The sequence below is a fragment of the Penicillium coprophilum genome (assembly GCF_028826855.1).
Source record: "Penicillium coprophilum strain IBT 35676 chromosome Unknown utg000004l_segment0_segment0, whole genome shotgun sequence".
Lineage (NCBI taxonomy): Eukaryota > Fungi > Ascomycota > Eurotiomycetes > Eurotiales > Aspergillaceae > Penicillium > Penicillium coprophilum.
The window spans coordinates 1,194,406-1,208,713 of record NW_026622723.1 but is presented as its reverse complement, the minus strand read 5'-3'; the positions used below and the strand labels follow the sequence as shown (position 1 = coordinate 1,208,713).

At 48.4% G+C, this 14,308-nt stretch overlaps 5 protein-coding genes across 5 annotated transcripts; 1 reads left to right on the top strand and 4 right to left on the bottom strand.

The window, feature by feature from the left end:
- Positions 1-1,855: 1,855 nt before the first annotated feature.
- N7500_004875 (Major facilitator superfamily domain general substrate transporter) lies at positions 1,856-3,759 on the bottom strand (the record flags this gene model as incomplete). The annotated part of the gene is made up of 2 exons (XM_056676020.1): positions 1,856-3,078; positions 3,132-3,759. The coding sequence occupies 2 exons, from the start codon at positions 3,757-3,759 to the stop codon at positions 1,856-1,858; spliced, it is 1,851 nt and encodes a 616-aa protein (XP_056531020.1).
- A 602-nt stretch (positions 3,760-4,361) lies between these two features.
- On the bottom strand, positions 4,362-5,803 carry N7500_004874 (Peptidase C14 caspase catalytic; the record flags this gene model as incomplete). The annotated part of the gene is made up of 5 exons (XM_056676019.1): positions 4,362-4,387; positions 4,439-5,047; positions 5,101-5,457; positions 5,525-5,585; positions 5,648-5,803. The coding sequence occupies 5 exons, from the start codon at positions 5,801-5,803 to the stop codon at positions 4,362-4,364; spliced, it is 1,209 nt and encodes a 402-aa protein (XP_056531019.1).
- Positions 5,804-6,936: 1,133 nt separating this feature from the next.
- On the bottom strand, positions 6,937-8,975 carry N7500_004873 (chaperonin-containing T-complex subunit CCT7; the record flags this gene model as incomplete). Its single annotated transcript, XM_056676018.1, has 6 exons — positions 6,937-7,040; positions 7,120-7,781; positions 7,841-8,213; positions 8,272-8,608; positions 8,681-8,847; positions 8,930-8,975. The coding sequence occupies 6 exons, from the start codon at positions 8,973-8,975 to the stop codon at positions 6,937-6,939; spliced, it is 1,689 nt and encodes a 562-aa protein (XP_056531018.1).
- Positions 8,976-9,445: 470 nt separating this feature from the next.
- Positions 9,446-11,056, bottom strand: N7500_004872 (putative histone acetyltransferase Spt10; the record flags this gene model as incomplete). Its single annotated transcript, XM_056676017.1, has 2 exons — positions 9,446-10,504; positions 10,559-11,056. The coding sequence occupies 2 exons, from the start codon at positions 11,054-11,056 to the stop codon at positions 9,446-9,448; spliced, it is 1,557 nt and encodes a 518-aa protein (XP_056531017.1).
- A 1,116-nt stretch (positions 11,057-12,172) lies between these two features.
- On the top strand, positions 12,173-13,899 carry N7500_004871 (lanthionine synthetase C family protein; the record flags this gene model as incomplete). Its single annotated transcript, XM_056676016.1, has 5 exons — positions 12,173-12,353; positions 12,406-12,979; positions 13,036-13,049; positions 13,108-13,803; positions 13,862-13,899. The coding sequence occupies 5 exons, from the start codon at positions 12,173-12,175 to the stop codon at positions 13,897-13,899; spliced, it is 1,503 nt and encodes a 500-aa protein (XP_056531016.1).
- Positions 13,900-14,308: the final 409 nt, after the last annotated feature.

The following is a 14,308-nucleotide window of genomic DNA, read 5'->3' as shown; positions in this document are numbered from 1 at the left end:
GAATACCCATATATTAGATTGTAGGGGAGGCTGATGTCTGCCCGAGTTTTAACAATAAAATTTGAGGATGCGCGCGTGTCTGGAGTCGAAACGGGACTGATCTGATGGATTCACGTGACCCTGTGTATACAGGCAATGGGAAATTCACAGGTTTTTAGCAGCCTCGGGGTAGGATTTTGACTTACCCATCGAATTGTCACAACCTTCAAAGGGAATTGTCTTTCGGCTCCCTATCCCGGTCTTAGTACAATTTGATCATGACTTGTCCTACGTTTCTAGCTAAGCATCCCGCTTATCTCCGTTATGTTCGTGAGGTTGCTTCTGGAGAGCTTGTGATGCCGGAATACGAACGAGTGAGTGACTACATTCAGATTTTCTTTGATGAATCGAAGTTGTGTCGACGGGGCGTACAAGGGACTGATCAAGATCATATACAATGAAGGATGAGAAAAATCGTTTGATTCTCCAGGTTGGCGAACAATACTGTCGCTATCCAGGGTGCACCGTCAGTGATGTGAGAGGACCGGACCCGAAACATATGTTCAATGAGCATCAATCTATTAAAGTCAATGGAAGGATTGTTCGGCTTACTATTCTTAGCATCCTTACCGGACTGGAAATTTGCGAAAGCATGTAGCCCGTCACAGTGAGAATTCGCAAGTTGCCGACGGTGTCATCGGTCGGATCAGTTACATTGAGCAAGAAAAAGTTCGAGGTAAGTTGAATGATCTGATTCTCCAAAACATACCTAATGAAATGTTTAGCTTGGTACAACTCTCTGTTTACTTCCTAGCCGGCCCCGCTCCCAGCTTCTCCTTCGGTCGCAATATAAAGCAAGATCAATTGCAATACCAATCGAAAGGCCAATACCTGAAGAGTACGGAGTATACGATTTATAAAGATGAGGTGGGGCTTAGGGCCGGCGAGTGGGTGACTAATCAATAATTCATTATTAATGTATTATCCTATTCGTCCGCTCTCAACGATGTTCCACGTTCTTTTGAGCTTAAATTGCTTAAATTAAAGTCGTTTTTGTCTTTCAGGGCATTGAATCCTATAGGCTACATATAAGCGAAGAAATAAAAGAATAACTATCGATCCATAGATGTGCAGACTGAATTTGTCAATAACGCTTTATTAACGCTTTATTAACGCTACGCTTTATTAACGCTTTATTAACGCTTTCTTCACACTTTCTTAACACTTTATACGTACTGAGTAGTTGTATGTTAGCACTCATCCACTATTACCTAGTTTACTTTGCATTTCTTTTTGTTAATGCATATAATGAAACCGATCCCTCAGTTTTCTTCGCCGTCCATTGCTTTGTCATTTCCTAGATTGCCATTGAATCATTGATCACCTCTGGTGTTTATTCCATGCTGGGAACACCGGTCTACCACAGTTCCTTCCGATGTCTGTCTGGTCATAGGAAGAGCGATGCCATCTTTGGCCAGAAAGCGACCATTAGAGCAAATTTTGCCTTTTGGATCGTCTACAGTAATATCATAATCCGCTGTTCAACATGATTATGGGATAACATCAAAAGCAATGTGATGGACTCGCGGGAATCTCAAGTTGATTGGTAGCTGAATAGATAACTTGTGCAATCTAGGGAACAGTACCGAGGTCAAGACTTGTAACGAGGAGTTTGTTCTCTAGCAAGTGTTTCCGGTTTACAGCACGGAGGAAATCTATACATACGATCAAATGGATGTGGATTTTTGTAGCATGGGGTTCAGCATTGAGAACCTTGGGGGCATAAGGTCGACATATGAGAGCCAGCTAGATAGTGACAATCATTACTAGATGCTGGCCATTTGCGCTACCCCTAGGGCTTCCATGCACATATACCTTAGCCCTGCTCATTCCTGCGTGCATACCGACTCCAGGAACGTACTTGATTACCCTTCCAGTAGAGCAAATAAGGGATAGGCAAAAACAACAACGAAAGACAACCCAACAGAGTCAATGTCCATGCAACGCCAAGGTTGTTATACATGATTTCCGCAATGATAGCCATAATGCCGGCAGCAACAAGTCGCGTCATCTGAAGACAGGAAAGCGCGCTTGCCGCATGTTGCTCAAACACATCGGCGACGTACTGGTAGGCCGAGACGAAAACACATAACGTCCCAAAGCCGTAGAATACCGACGCGATAAGCGGGCTCCAGAACGAAATTGAAAGTCTGGCCGTCCAGGCCATCCAGAAGAGCGAGATGGGGATAAAAGGCGCACCGAACATAGCCATGTATAAACTGATCTCAGGGTCTGGGCGCTGCTGGCCCCTCGCACGGCTAAGGTAGATCTCCCTACGGAGGAGCCACATTGAAATTGGGAGTGTCAGTCCCGAAAGAATGACTCCGACCTCAATGGCCAGGAAGGCGAGGGCAGTCGAGGTCGGACTGAAGTTGTTTGCCTTCTGATAGATGGAGACGTAGCCCGCAATGAAGGTGTACAGGATCAAGAAAAGGAGGCAGAGAGCGAGCGAGTGAATCATGATGATTGGTTCCGTCACAAAAAGCACAAGTGGTCGGTATAGCGAGATACGCATGCGGCGGGCGAACGTGGCTTTTCTGAACTCCAGCGGAGACCGGTACCGGTCGTCACCTGTCAGGCGGCGGAGCTCTTTCGCTTTCCAGTACAGTAGAATCGGACTGTATGTCTCGGGCAGGAACAGCACAACTGGGATCAGAATAAGTCCTGCGAGAATGATGGTCATCCAGTCCACCCAGCGCCAGCCTGCCGATTTAGCATGGACGGCGAATGATCCTGGTACTGGGCCCACCAATGGACCAGTGAATATGATTATCGAGAAAATTGTGAAGATATAGACTCGTTCGATGCGTGACCAGACGTCCACGACGGATGCTGCTGCTAGAACTGCCGGGGCAGATCCGAAGAGTCCAGCTAGACCACGGCAAACAATTCGCTGTACCACTGTTTGGGAAAGCCCTGCGCCCATGTCAAACAACATGAAACCGATCATGGTGGGTATGTACACGGGAGTACGTCCAACGACCTCTGATATAGGTCCCGTTATCAATGCGCCTACTCCAGCACCAATCAAGTACATAGCTAGAGAATCTATGTCAGTCTAGTTAAAGTCATTCAAAGATTTAACCACGTACCAGTCGGCAAAGTCTCGACCTCAAAGTTAGTATGGTACAATTTCTTGGTCGAGGTCAGAGCAGTAGAATCAATCGTAGATGACCAGAAGATTACAAATCCAGTCATCGAGGTGAGAATAGTCGTCCACACTCGGCGTTTGAGTGGCCAGTTGTGAGGATCCATCGTATCGTAGTCGCCTTCAAATGTGACGATGATGAGTTTGTTCTTCTTCACTGACTCAACATCGGTTTCACTATCCGTCGAATAGCCCGGCCGGGGTCTTTCGACGCCAGTCAACATGATATCAGCCGTGTTTCCCAGCGTCTCTTGTGAGTTGATGGTATGCGGATCGTTTGTGATTTCTGGATCGTACTCCGCACCCTCGACATCTCCTTCCCGCTCGATATGCGATCGGACCGTGTGACGAGGTTGAAGGGATGGCCCAGTGATGAAAGTACGATGGCCATGTTCTCTCCTTCGTGCGGCACTAGGGTCGTCACTCGGCTCGCGAGCTTCCGTGAGGATCTCTCCTTCACGGTAAATGTAGCGGCCCTCGTGGGTCCAGACATTCTCGGGCTTCTCATGCTTTGTAACAAATTGTTGCTCGATCTTTCTACGGATCTTGCGGTGTTGGCGAATTGACTCCATTGTGCTTGATTGGGGGTCTTGCGTTCCAAGGTCGAATTCGCCCTTGTTACATTCAAAATTCAGATTAGTGGAGGAGGCTCAATATCTTTGGAGGCAAACAATGACATATGACGGCCCTCTCCCCCTGAGGATATCAAATCCGTACAGTGCCATATCCATATCATCCGGTCAGGTTTTCCGCCAATGACAAATCCCATCACATCAAGTTCATATGTTTGGCCGATCGAGAGCTTGTAGCATGTTGACCTTGATCGATAGCGATAGCTGTGTTTCCCCATAATGAAGCATCACAACGCCAAAAGGACGTGCGTCGGTGGTGCAGATACCCAGGTAGGCACTTGTCTACGATGATGTCAGGAAGACTGATCCTTATCGTCACTGGGCTAGGTAACATCCATGGATGCAGCTCATATTCAATGATTAAACAGTAGCAGATCACAGATTCATAAGGATTAATCACAAATAGTGCACCACCCACAGGCCAAATATGCAATGGAACACCGAGGGTGAAATTACACATACATGGCAATTCATTCAACACAAAAGCATGCTTCATTGAATGCCAGGCAAGCATCGGTCCCTGTCTTCATTTCCAGATGCAATTACATCACATAAAGAATATCGGTATCTGTTAGGGTCGTTAGAATTTGATTGCGACCAAGTAGCCCGAGAATCTTACCTAGGGGATGGCTGCAGCTTAGCTGTGGCTTCTGGGAATATTTGGACTCGAGCTCATCACGAATGCTATTCAAAAGCTGGACATAACTTTGCTGAGGGTTCTTCCGAAGCGCGGCGATAAAAGCCCAGGACATGGCACCGGTGGCCTGGCCGGCAATTTGGGCATCCTGACTGGTCTGGTCATCCTTGCTGCCGGACCACATGATGACATCCGCGGGACTAGTCTTAGTCTGCTTGTTGCGTTCATACACTTCGTCGCCCTTGGTGGCCTTCTTGATGAAGCCCATGGCAGTTGACATCATGCTACCCATGTCACCACGCGCGTATGCCGACACCACACCAAGCAGGCCCTGTCCAGCCTCCTTGGCCAGGTTGGGCTCCTTGAGTACACCAGAGGTGGAGTAGACGTAGGGGAGATCCAGAGCGGAGCCAGAGTGGCAGGAGTCGAAGATCGCTGTAAGCCGGACTCCCGGTTGTAAAGTCTGCACCATGATACGGTGCATCTCATCATCAACGATGTGGCCAGCAACCCGGAAGTCCACCGGGTAGATAACCTCATCATACCCATCCTCTTCGTCGCCGTCCAAGTCGGGTGTCTGACCGCCGTGACCTGGATTCCTGTTAGTTCGCCACCATAGACCCGATTGAAGTGCGGCTATTCACCAGAGTAGTGGAAGAACAATGAGTCATTGGGACGCGCATCCTTAACCAGCCAGTGCATAGCCCGAAGAATATTTGCCTTGGTTGGCTGGCTCATCGGATTTTGCTGGTCATCAGTCAAGAGGACCATGTCCTCGCGAGCATAGCCGAAGTTCTGGTTCAAGTAGGCCGACATGTTTTTCACGTCATTGATACACCCGCGCAGCTGACCTTTCTGGCCGAAGTAATTGATGCCAATCAACAACGCCTTTCTCTTGCCCGTACAGCGGGAGTATTGGAAGCTATAGCCTTGGGGAGCGCCGTGGCCGAAGGCGACGGGGTTGCTAGGAGGGGGAGGGGGACCGCCGCTTTGACCATAGGCTGAATTTGCGCATTATTAGCTTTCCTGTTGAAAATGCGATTCTGATTTGGAAAAAAGTTAACGGACCTGGTCTTCCTTGCATTGGTGGCCCTGAGGGTGGGTGCTGGTTGTACCCGGACGGTGGCGCCTGAAAAGAATTGATACGTGTCAATCTTGTGTATATTCGATCTCAAGCTCGTCATAACATACATTGTAATGCTGAGGGGGTGGCGCGCCGTAGGGCTGGTGAGATGGCTGGGACGAATGGCTGTAACCGTATGGGTTGGATTGCGGCGGCGGCTGGTGCGACTGCTGGTGGTAGGACTGGCCAGGATAGCCGCCATACGATGGCTGTTGATGATTCATTTGTCTGCAATCAAATCTTTGTCAGACTCTCTTTTCAGTAGATCAACAGGATAAGCAAGCGTACGGGTACTGCTGTTGCGGGGGATATGACGGCTGCTGCGGGGGGGTACCCCGGAGCGCCCGAGTAAGGTGGATAGTAAGACATCAAAGGAAGCCCTCAAGTCTAGGGAATCAAGCGAAATGCAAATATGTAAAGAAGAGAACGCGTTGAATGTGGAGAAGGGGGAGATTGAAGGCAACACAGATCGGAAGTACGGCAGCCGCCAAGCCTGGAACAGTCACTTTGAAAGAATATTTGAAGAAGATCAAAGTCACGGGGAGATAAAAAAGAAAGATCTGGAGATCGTCAGATTAGGAACTCGCCAGATACATACTCCGAGGTTCGTCCACTATCTCCTTATAAGGCTGGGTACAATCAAGGAATCAAAAACCCCCAAAAAAAGAGGGGGGAAATAGAAGATAGAAAGAAAAACAAACTGCACATCTGGACTTTTATATCTGACATGCATTCATCGGCAGCCCCGATCAACCCCTGCCCACTCCTAGAAGCCCAAAACCTCATTGGGCTCCACTAAATCCTTGAAGATTTCGATTTTGATACAGTGTGGGAGAAATAGACGGAGTAATAATGGATCATAACAGATTATACATGTCCCATCGCTCTTCTGCACGTCATACAGCTCAAGGCGATTCAATAGCACCGTCTTGGCGTAGGGATTTAGCCAATGAGATGTAAAATGGATTAAAAGGTCTCCAGACAATACGGAGTAGGTAGATTCCAAATAAACGGAAAAGCAAATGGTACGGTGTCGAATATGCTCGGATCGGCTCGGCCTTGGAAATGCATCTGATATATCATCTGCATGCAATTAAGTTCAAGGAACACTTTCATGAGGACTATGTTTATATTGTATGTACTTGGAAAGACCGTGTCAAGTGGGGTTATCTCTAACTCGTCTTCTATTCTCCCTGTACTTCATATTCAATATTCATCTCACAAACACCGGCTTGAAAGCCACCAAGGTCAGAGCAGAGTTCACTTTAACTGCTTTAGGGCCTCATCAATCATGCAGGTGTCCTTCTTTTTTGGGGGGGAATATCATCGAGCATTATCCAGTTCTGGTCAAACTCGTTTATCCTCGTCGGGGCATGCCGCGGCCACGACCACGGAGGGCGCGCTGGGCAGCACCTGGCGGCATACCGCGCTGTTGACCAGGTTGAGCCGACTCCTCATTCTCTGTTGGGGAGGAAATATGGGTTAGTTATGAAAGGAAGGTTGAAAAATAAGAAAGAAAAAAAGTTAACAGGTCACTTACTTATCGTCTCGTCCACACTCAGGATCAAGCAAGAGGCTTCCACTGCGGCTTGGATAGCATTGACCTTGACGAGGCTGGGCTCCCAAACAAAGGCGAGCATGTTGTCACGGACGCCCTCGTTGTCGAAGTCGACACCAGCCCAGGTGTTACCCTTACGGTGCTCAACACGCAAGCGGTTCAGAATATCTGTAGCGTCGAAGCCAGCGTTATCACACAGCTGGCGGGGAACAACCTCCAGGGCCTTGGCGAATGCCTTGACGACGGCCTGCTGCTTGTGTGGGACGTTACGGTCGGCATACCCATGCATGTAGCTTGACAACTCCATTTCAGTAGCACCACCGCCAGCAACGATGGTTGTGTTACGCAGAGCACGCTTAACAATCATGATAGCATCGTGCAGACTACGCTCCACCTCCGCAATGAATTGTTCAGCTCCACCACGCAGGACAAGAGTGCAAGTCTTAGCACGAGGGCAGTCAGAGAACAAGTTGAAACGCTCTCCACCAATCTGACGCTCCTCAAACGCACCGCAGGTACCCAGATGGCGCTCCTGGATGTCAGTGCATGTCGATTGGGTTGCGGCTCCGGTAGCCTGGCAAACACGGTCCATATCGTCGGAGGCCACACGGCCAGCACAGAAGATGTCTCGGTCCGCAAAGTACCTGCAAATCAAGTAATTAGTGTCTAGACCCATACCCTGTAGCAAATAACAAGCACATACTGTGTGGCAAGATCGCCAATGGGCAACTTGCTAAGCACGACCTTCGCTCCTGTCTTGTAGATAGCCTCAAGCTTGTTGAAGATAATCTGCCACTCAGCATCGACGATGGCCTGGTATTCCGAGACCTGCTCGACACGGACTTCGGCATTGTCCTTCTCGCTCTTAAGCTCCAGCTCGACGTTCAAGCACACAATACTGGGGTTCTTGAAATGTTTGGGCTGCTGCTCGAAACCGGCGTAGGAGAAAGTCTTTTTAAAGGCGACACCGTCGACGAAAAGCGAATCCTGGAGACCACCACCAGTAACCTTCTTGACACCAATCAACCTCTCGTTGAGGTCATCCTGGTCCAGCGAAAGTACGGCATCCACAACCACTATGGTACCATCTTGTCAGCCTCGGGGAATTGCAACCACTAGGTAGGGGATCCTCACTCTTTGTGAAGAAGTCCGAATTCCGCTTGATAAGCTTGCTGTTCATGGCTGTTGCGGCTAACCGTCTTAGTGTCTGAACCTTCTTCTCCTGGCTGTCTGAGGCATTCATCGTGTCCACTGCAATCTCCTTAACCTTGTTGACTGCCATGGCGCTCGCCCTCCGCAGACCCTTGATAATGGTCTGCGAGCTGACACCCTGCTCAACAAGGCCTCGCACCTCCTTCAAAATCTCACCAGCCAGGACAACCACGGAGGTTGTTCCGTCACCGACTTCGGCATCTTGGGACCGAGCGATATCTGTGAGAATGCGGGCGGCGGGGTGCACAATATCCAAAAGCTACCCAATACGCGAAAGTCAGAAATCACAAACTCGCTCCGGGCATAGATTTTCATCGGTGGCTAGACGCACCTTCATCACTGTGGCTCCATCGTTTGTAATGGTTTGTTTGCCATTGGCATCCACAAGCAGGAGATCACCACCGTAAGGACCGAGAGTGCTCTTGACTGTTCCTTGCACTGCGACACAGGCGTTGATGTTGGAGATAATCTGACCCTTTCCTTGAGAGGCATCGGTGCCTGTAGATTGCAAAGCAGCAATAGTTAGCATAAGTCATAGAATCCCACCAACAAAACTGCCCGCACTGGAGACAACACATACCCTCCTTCAACACGACAATCGTGGGGGTTTGGCCGTTGAAGGCCATGATTAGATCGGTATTCGGACACGAAACCGTTCAGTAAAAAAATAAAAGAAATAAGAAAAGGGGTATGGTGAGTCGAAAGGTCGGAGGGGTTGATCTGCCAAAATTTCCCAGAGCTCCTGTTCCCCAAAAACCCCCAGTCGCGCAAGGCGGTGACCAATCAAGGCTCCTCAACCCTACGCATTTAAAGAGATGTACACAATCTATATTGAATATAGAGTTTTTATAGTATATATTGAGATATCTCATTTGAATATTATACCTAAAAAGGAGTACAGTGTATGTAGCATAGAGCGTTATATCACTGTCCACGGCAAAATAGTGGTGGAGTATCAGCGGTATCTCAGACCGATGCCTCAACGCCAATAGAACAATAGAAAGAAAAGTAAGAAAGGTAAGGTTAAGACAAAATAGTTCCGAAAAGAAATAGACCCCCCGAGATAAGAAACCGAGATAGAAAGTTTGAAGCATGTTCACGTAAAGTCATAATTCCCATCTGAGGGACTTCCATACTCGAACTTCGAGAGTAATTCAGCATCATGCTGTAACTCATGTGAAGGTGGGTTCACAAGTCCAAGCACGTCTTGTCGAAACGGGTCCGAGCCATCATCTACCATCATCTGGTAGGCATTGCTAGCTGTATGATAGCGCATTGCATCGTCAAAGCTTGACATGCCGAGATTGTGTGGGCCCGGTGCGAACTGGCCCGTCATGGGGTTCTGTTGCTGGTAGCGTCGTAGCTGTTGGTGTATCTGCATTATCTGGGGGTCAAGGGGCATGGGTGCGAACCCAGTCATGGGGTGGACTGTGCCAGGCATGGCTGCAGGAATTGGTTGGTGCATAAGAGGGTTGTAGCTGGGAGGCTCATCGGGTGCTTCGTCCATCGCCTGCGGGACATTGGCTGGCTCCTTCGGAGGCTGTTCCATTGTGCTATCCACATCCATGCCAGACATCGTTTCCGATGGTGATAGATCATCATCTTTACTCCCAGGAATGGGGGGCGCCTTGAGAGTCTCTTTGCATTGTGGGCAGTCTCGAATCACGCGATTGACGGTCTCTTTGATTCGTACCCAGTGGTATTTGACTGCGATAGCTGCCGTAGTCTTGTTGATTCCGGCATGTTGTTTAAGATGAACTTCTTGGGCAATATCGTACTGCTGCTGCGGGTCTGACACCACCTCTTTATCCTTCAGCATCAGCCTCTCAGGCTCACCATCGTCCCCACCAAGAAGTTTATAGTGGGTCGCCGCACTGCGAAGTCGACTCTTCTCTGCCCGGTCAGCACCACGAGGGTACTTTCCGTGCTTCAAATAATAACGGATTTTCTCGAAGCGATCCTGGGACACAGAGTCCTCGCCATCCAAACTGAGGCCTCTACCGTAGATGATTGCGTCGACAAACTCCCCGGGTTGAGATTTGATACTGCCTCCACCAGGGACTCGGCCAATCCTTTTGAAGCCGAGGGAATCCCAGAGGCGACAAGATGCAACGTTAGACTCATATACCAAGTTGAAGACTGCATATGTGTATCCCTGGCGAACATTAACTCAGAGCCCGTTTGAAGGGACTGCGTTGAAGAAACTCACTAATCGGGGGGCCCACTCCAGGTAGGATTCGCCCATCAATCTACCCACGCCCTTGTTTCGGGCAGCATCAGTGACAATGAAGGTGCCATTGCACACATGACTACTGCGGCCAGGGTAATTAGGCCGAATGTGAAAGCCACCTAGACAGATCTTGGTCCAATTAGCTCCAGCACGATCCATCGCATGTGTCTGCTCTGCACTCTCGATGTCGCCAGTAAGCATGACCACGCCAAAGTTCGAAAACCAATATCGTCCGAATTGGGCCAATGGAATGGGCTCTGTCATAGCATATGTATCTCCCTTTTCAATCTCTTTGTTAAATTGATCAGAGAGATACTTCATTAGAGCCCGGGGTACTTCCTCTGCTGAGCCAAAGGGGACCAGGGTCGCCACTGTAACACGATCTCGCAAAGTTACTTGTCGCGGGGCCAGAGCAAGTGGATAATCCAGCTCAGGGCCCGATGGAACAAGCTCTGAATCTCCATGAACTTCAGACATGGTTAGGTGGCCCTCTGGAGGTTGTCAATCACACTGTTTGACATGTTAGTTGGATGCATTCTATTCCCATATTTTTGCGACACAAAACCTCATAGATGTATACAAAAACAAGAAAACAACTACAAGGAACTGAATTCAACCGGGGGTCTGTTCACTGACATTCTGGACTGCTTCTAGAAGCCCTCGATCGCACTTCGAGGACCGCGTGAGTATTCTCGAGTCCGGAATGGCCGCAACGCAAGTCGAGAAGTCGTGGTCCTTGCTGACTCATTTCATTAGATAAGCATATATAGATACCTAAGGTACCTATATATATATTTTGCCTGATTCCTCAGGCTTGACACACAACGTAACTAACTAATTAACTAAAATAACGACGACCAAGTGCTATACCCATAAGTGTAATAAGTGGCGAGTCTGTGTATACTTGGATGGCTCATTGGGAATGTTGAGCGACAGGATGCAAAACCTTTCTCATGAGCCAGGGGTAAGATCAAAGAGCGGGAGTTTCGTAGTACTCCTAAGTATGAGTGAATTTGATATTTCTAGACATTCTTCAAAATGATATCTTTCTTTTAATGCTTTGAAACTTTTTAAAAAAGTACTATGTTGTAAAAGATAGCGTTTTGGTGTATGGCGTAGCCCACGTTGCTTAGGCCAAAGCCATAAGCATATGGATATACCCTTCAGGTCTCACCAATATCATCATATGATTATCAGACTTGATTCGGGCTCCAGGCTCGATGAATGAAATCACTGTCTGCATACGTCGTATGTCAAATCGGCTTCAACAACATTCAACATATATAATCCAAGTGGAGGGTGCATTGGTGTCGTTATTGTGGCAAAATTGCGATTTAGTTGAGTTTCGGTGGACCTAGCATGATAATATCTGATCAATACTTGGAGAGCATACATATCTAGCTTGGCCGGTGGGGAAAACGCAAGGATTGGCTTTTGGGGCCAGCTGAGCTGTCCAGCGTTACGTTATGTGAGAAAGTGATAGGTCCCGCTCAGAAAGGTGAAAGTTCTCAGACCCGTAGAGCTGGGCTTCTTTTCTGCATAACACGCCATATCTTAGCAAATTCGCAGTATAAAACTGCATGTAAGTCCGCCATGGCAGAGCGTCCGCAATACTTCAAGAACACGTTAAGCCCGCTCCCAATCAATGCGACCACGCTTTTGGAGAGCTTCCAAGAGCTTTGTACTGCTGTTTGCAGTGGTGCTGAGTTGATACAGCAGAACACTCTATTGCCTGAAACATGGGGCCCCAATGGCATGTTTAAAGGTTTCCCCGGTATTTCAAGCTCAAGCCCCACTCAAATCTACCATCTAACCGCTCAAGAAAGGCATTGCTCTTGCATTCCTACGCCTAGATTATCAGTCATCGGTTCTACGGGGGCTCAAAGCCGCTGCTCCTGACTATCGTCGCTATGCACTACAACGAATCCCATCAAGCCTTCCAGACACTCCTCTGCTAGCCTCTCGGTTGTCTCCAATTGGCTCATCTTCACCTGTGACTGCTGTCACTCTGCGCATCTTGAGTACTTTTGCAAAGAATAATTGGCAAGATGGCGCGCATCTCAGCATCACAAGGGAGGATGCCACTTGCCTTCATGATGCCATGCAGTGCGCATTAAAGAACGAACCTCTTGTTATTCATGATGGCCGAAAAATGGGTGGAGATGAAATGCTGTTTGGTCGAGCAGGACTTCTTTGGGCTCTTTTGAACATTCGTGCTCATAGGTTTGATCAAGAGACCCAGGATATCCTCTCACCTATATTGGGGGCAATTCCAGAGTTGATCCGGGTGATTGTCGATGCCGGGCAGCAGGGATCCAAGGAATACACCGAGAATAATGGAGCCCAAAACGCACATCCATTGATGTATGCATGGATGGAGGGCCATTACTGCTTTGGGGCGTAGGTGCATCTCCAGAGTTCTTAATCGTATGCATCAGCTAACATACAATGTATAGGGTCCATGGAATAAGTAAGTCTGCAGGTCATTATTTGGGGTTTGCAAAATCCAATGCTAATTTGTGATTTAGCCGGTATTCTAACCATCCTGCTTTCATGTAAGCCCGAGGAGCTTACGGACTATCTTCCTGTAATTGGTGATAGCATCACTGCGCTTTGCAAGCTATCTGGATCTACCAATGGCCACCTCCCAATGACGCTACCTCCATATAGCTTCGGGCAGCGCTCAGAACTAGTCCAACTGTGTCACGGGAGCCCAGGATTATTGATTCTTCTAGGAGCTGCTTTGAAAAACAAATATTTAACCCGCGCCCACTGGGATCCAACTTGGGACCAAGCCATATACTTGGGCACTGAGCGTGTGTGGGAAGAAGGGCTGCTTTCTAAGGGAGGCAGTCTGTGTCACGGCGTGGCTGGCAATGCATGGGCGTGGCTCCTCCTCCATGATTGCTTTGAATACCACTCAGAAATTCTGAAGGATGCCCGGTCAGCTTATCTCAAGCGCAATCAACTATCAGCACTTCCAAATGCTAAGGTGAATCAGGAACTCACCAGTGACTTCTTCCTCTCGAAGGCACTTGCATTTATGCTGCATGCACGTGAGACTAAGCCATACAACAGCTCGCCCACATCTTCTGACAAAGATTATCGCATGCCTGATGAGCCTTACGGTTTGTTTGAAGGTGTTGCAGGCAATGTTTGTGCGTGGGCTGATACGTGCGCGGTAATTCAAGCCAGGTTGCGCAAGATGGAACTTGCTGAGCAGGGTATATGTGTTACATCTGGCTTATCACGAGATCTAACTTTCCGAGATATTTGCTCTAGACACTTGGGCTTTCCAGCCCTGGGTGGAAATGGCGTAACGGGTATTTTCTAGCCCAAGGGCTATTCCCCACATGTTCGCACAGTTGTTTTGTCGAGTGACGTCACATGTCAGTAAGATTACAGGGCCATAACTTTCTCCGGAAATACAAAAACATATAAAAACAAGGGTCTTTGAATCCTACCAATGATCTATCCTTAAGGGTTACCGTAAAATTGTGGCTGAGTCGGGCAACTGATGGGGCCAAAACTTCTTCCACCTTCGAAATCTGTATCTTTGGTTGAGAATTTGAATATAGTAGACATGGATCTCATTCCTCCCTCTTATGAATCCGCAACGGATAGGGATGCTTGGACAATCATTGCTCGCTATATTCCTTCCAGCGACCTATGCGCTGCATCTCTAGTCTGCCATAGATGGCATGGTCTATTTATGCCTTTCCTCTGGGG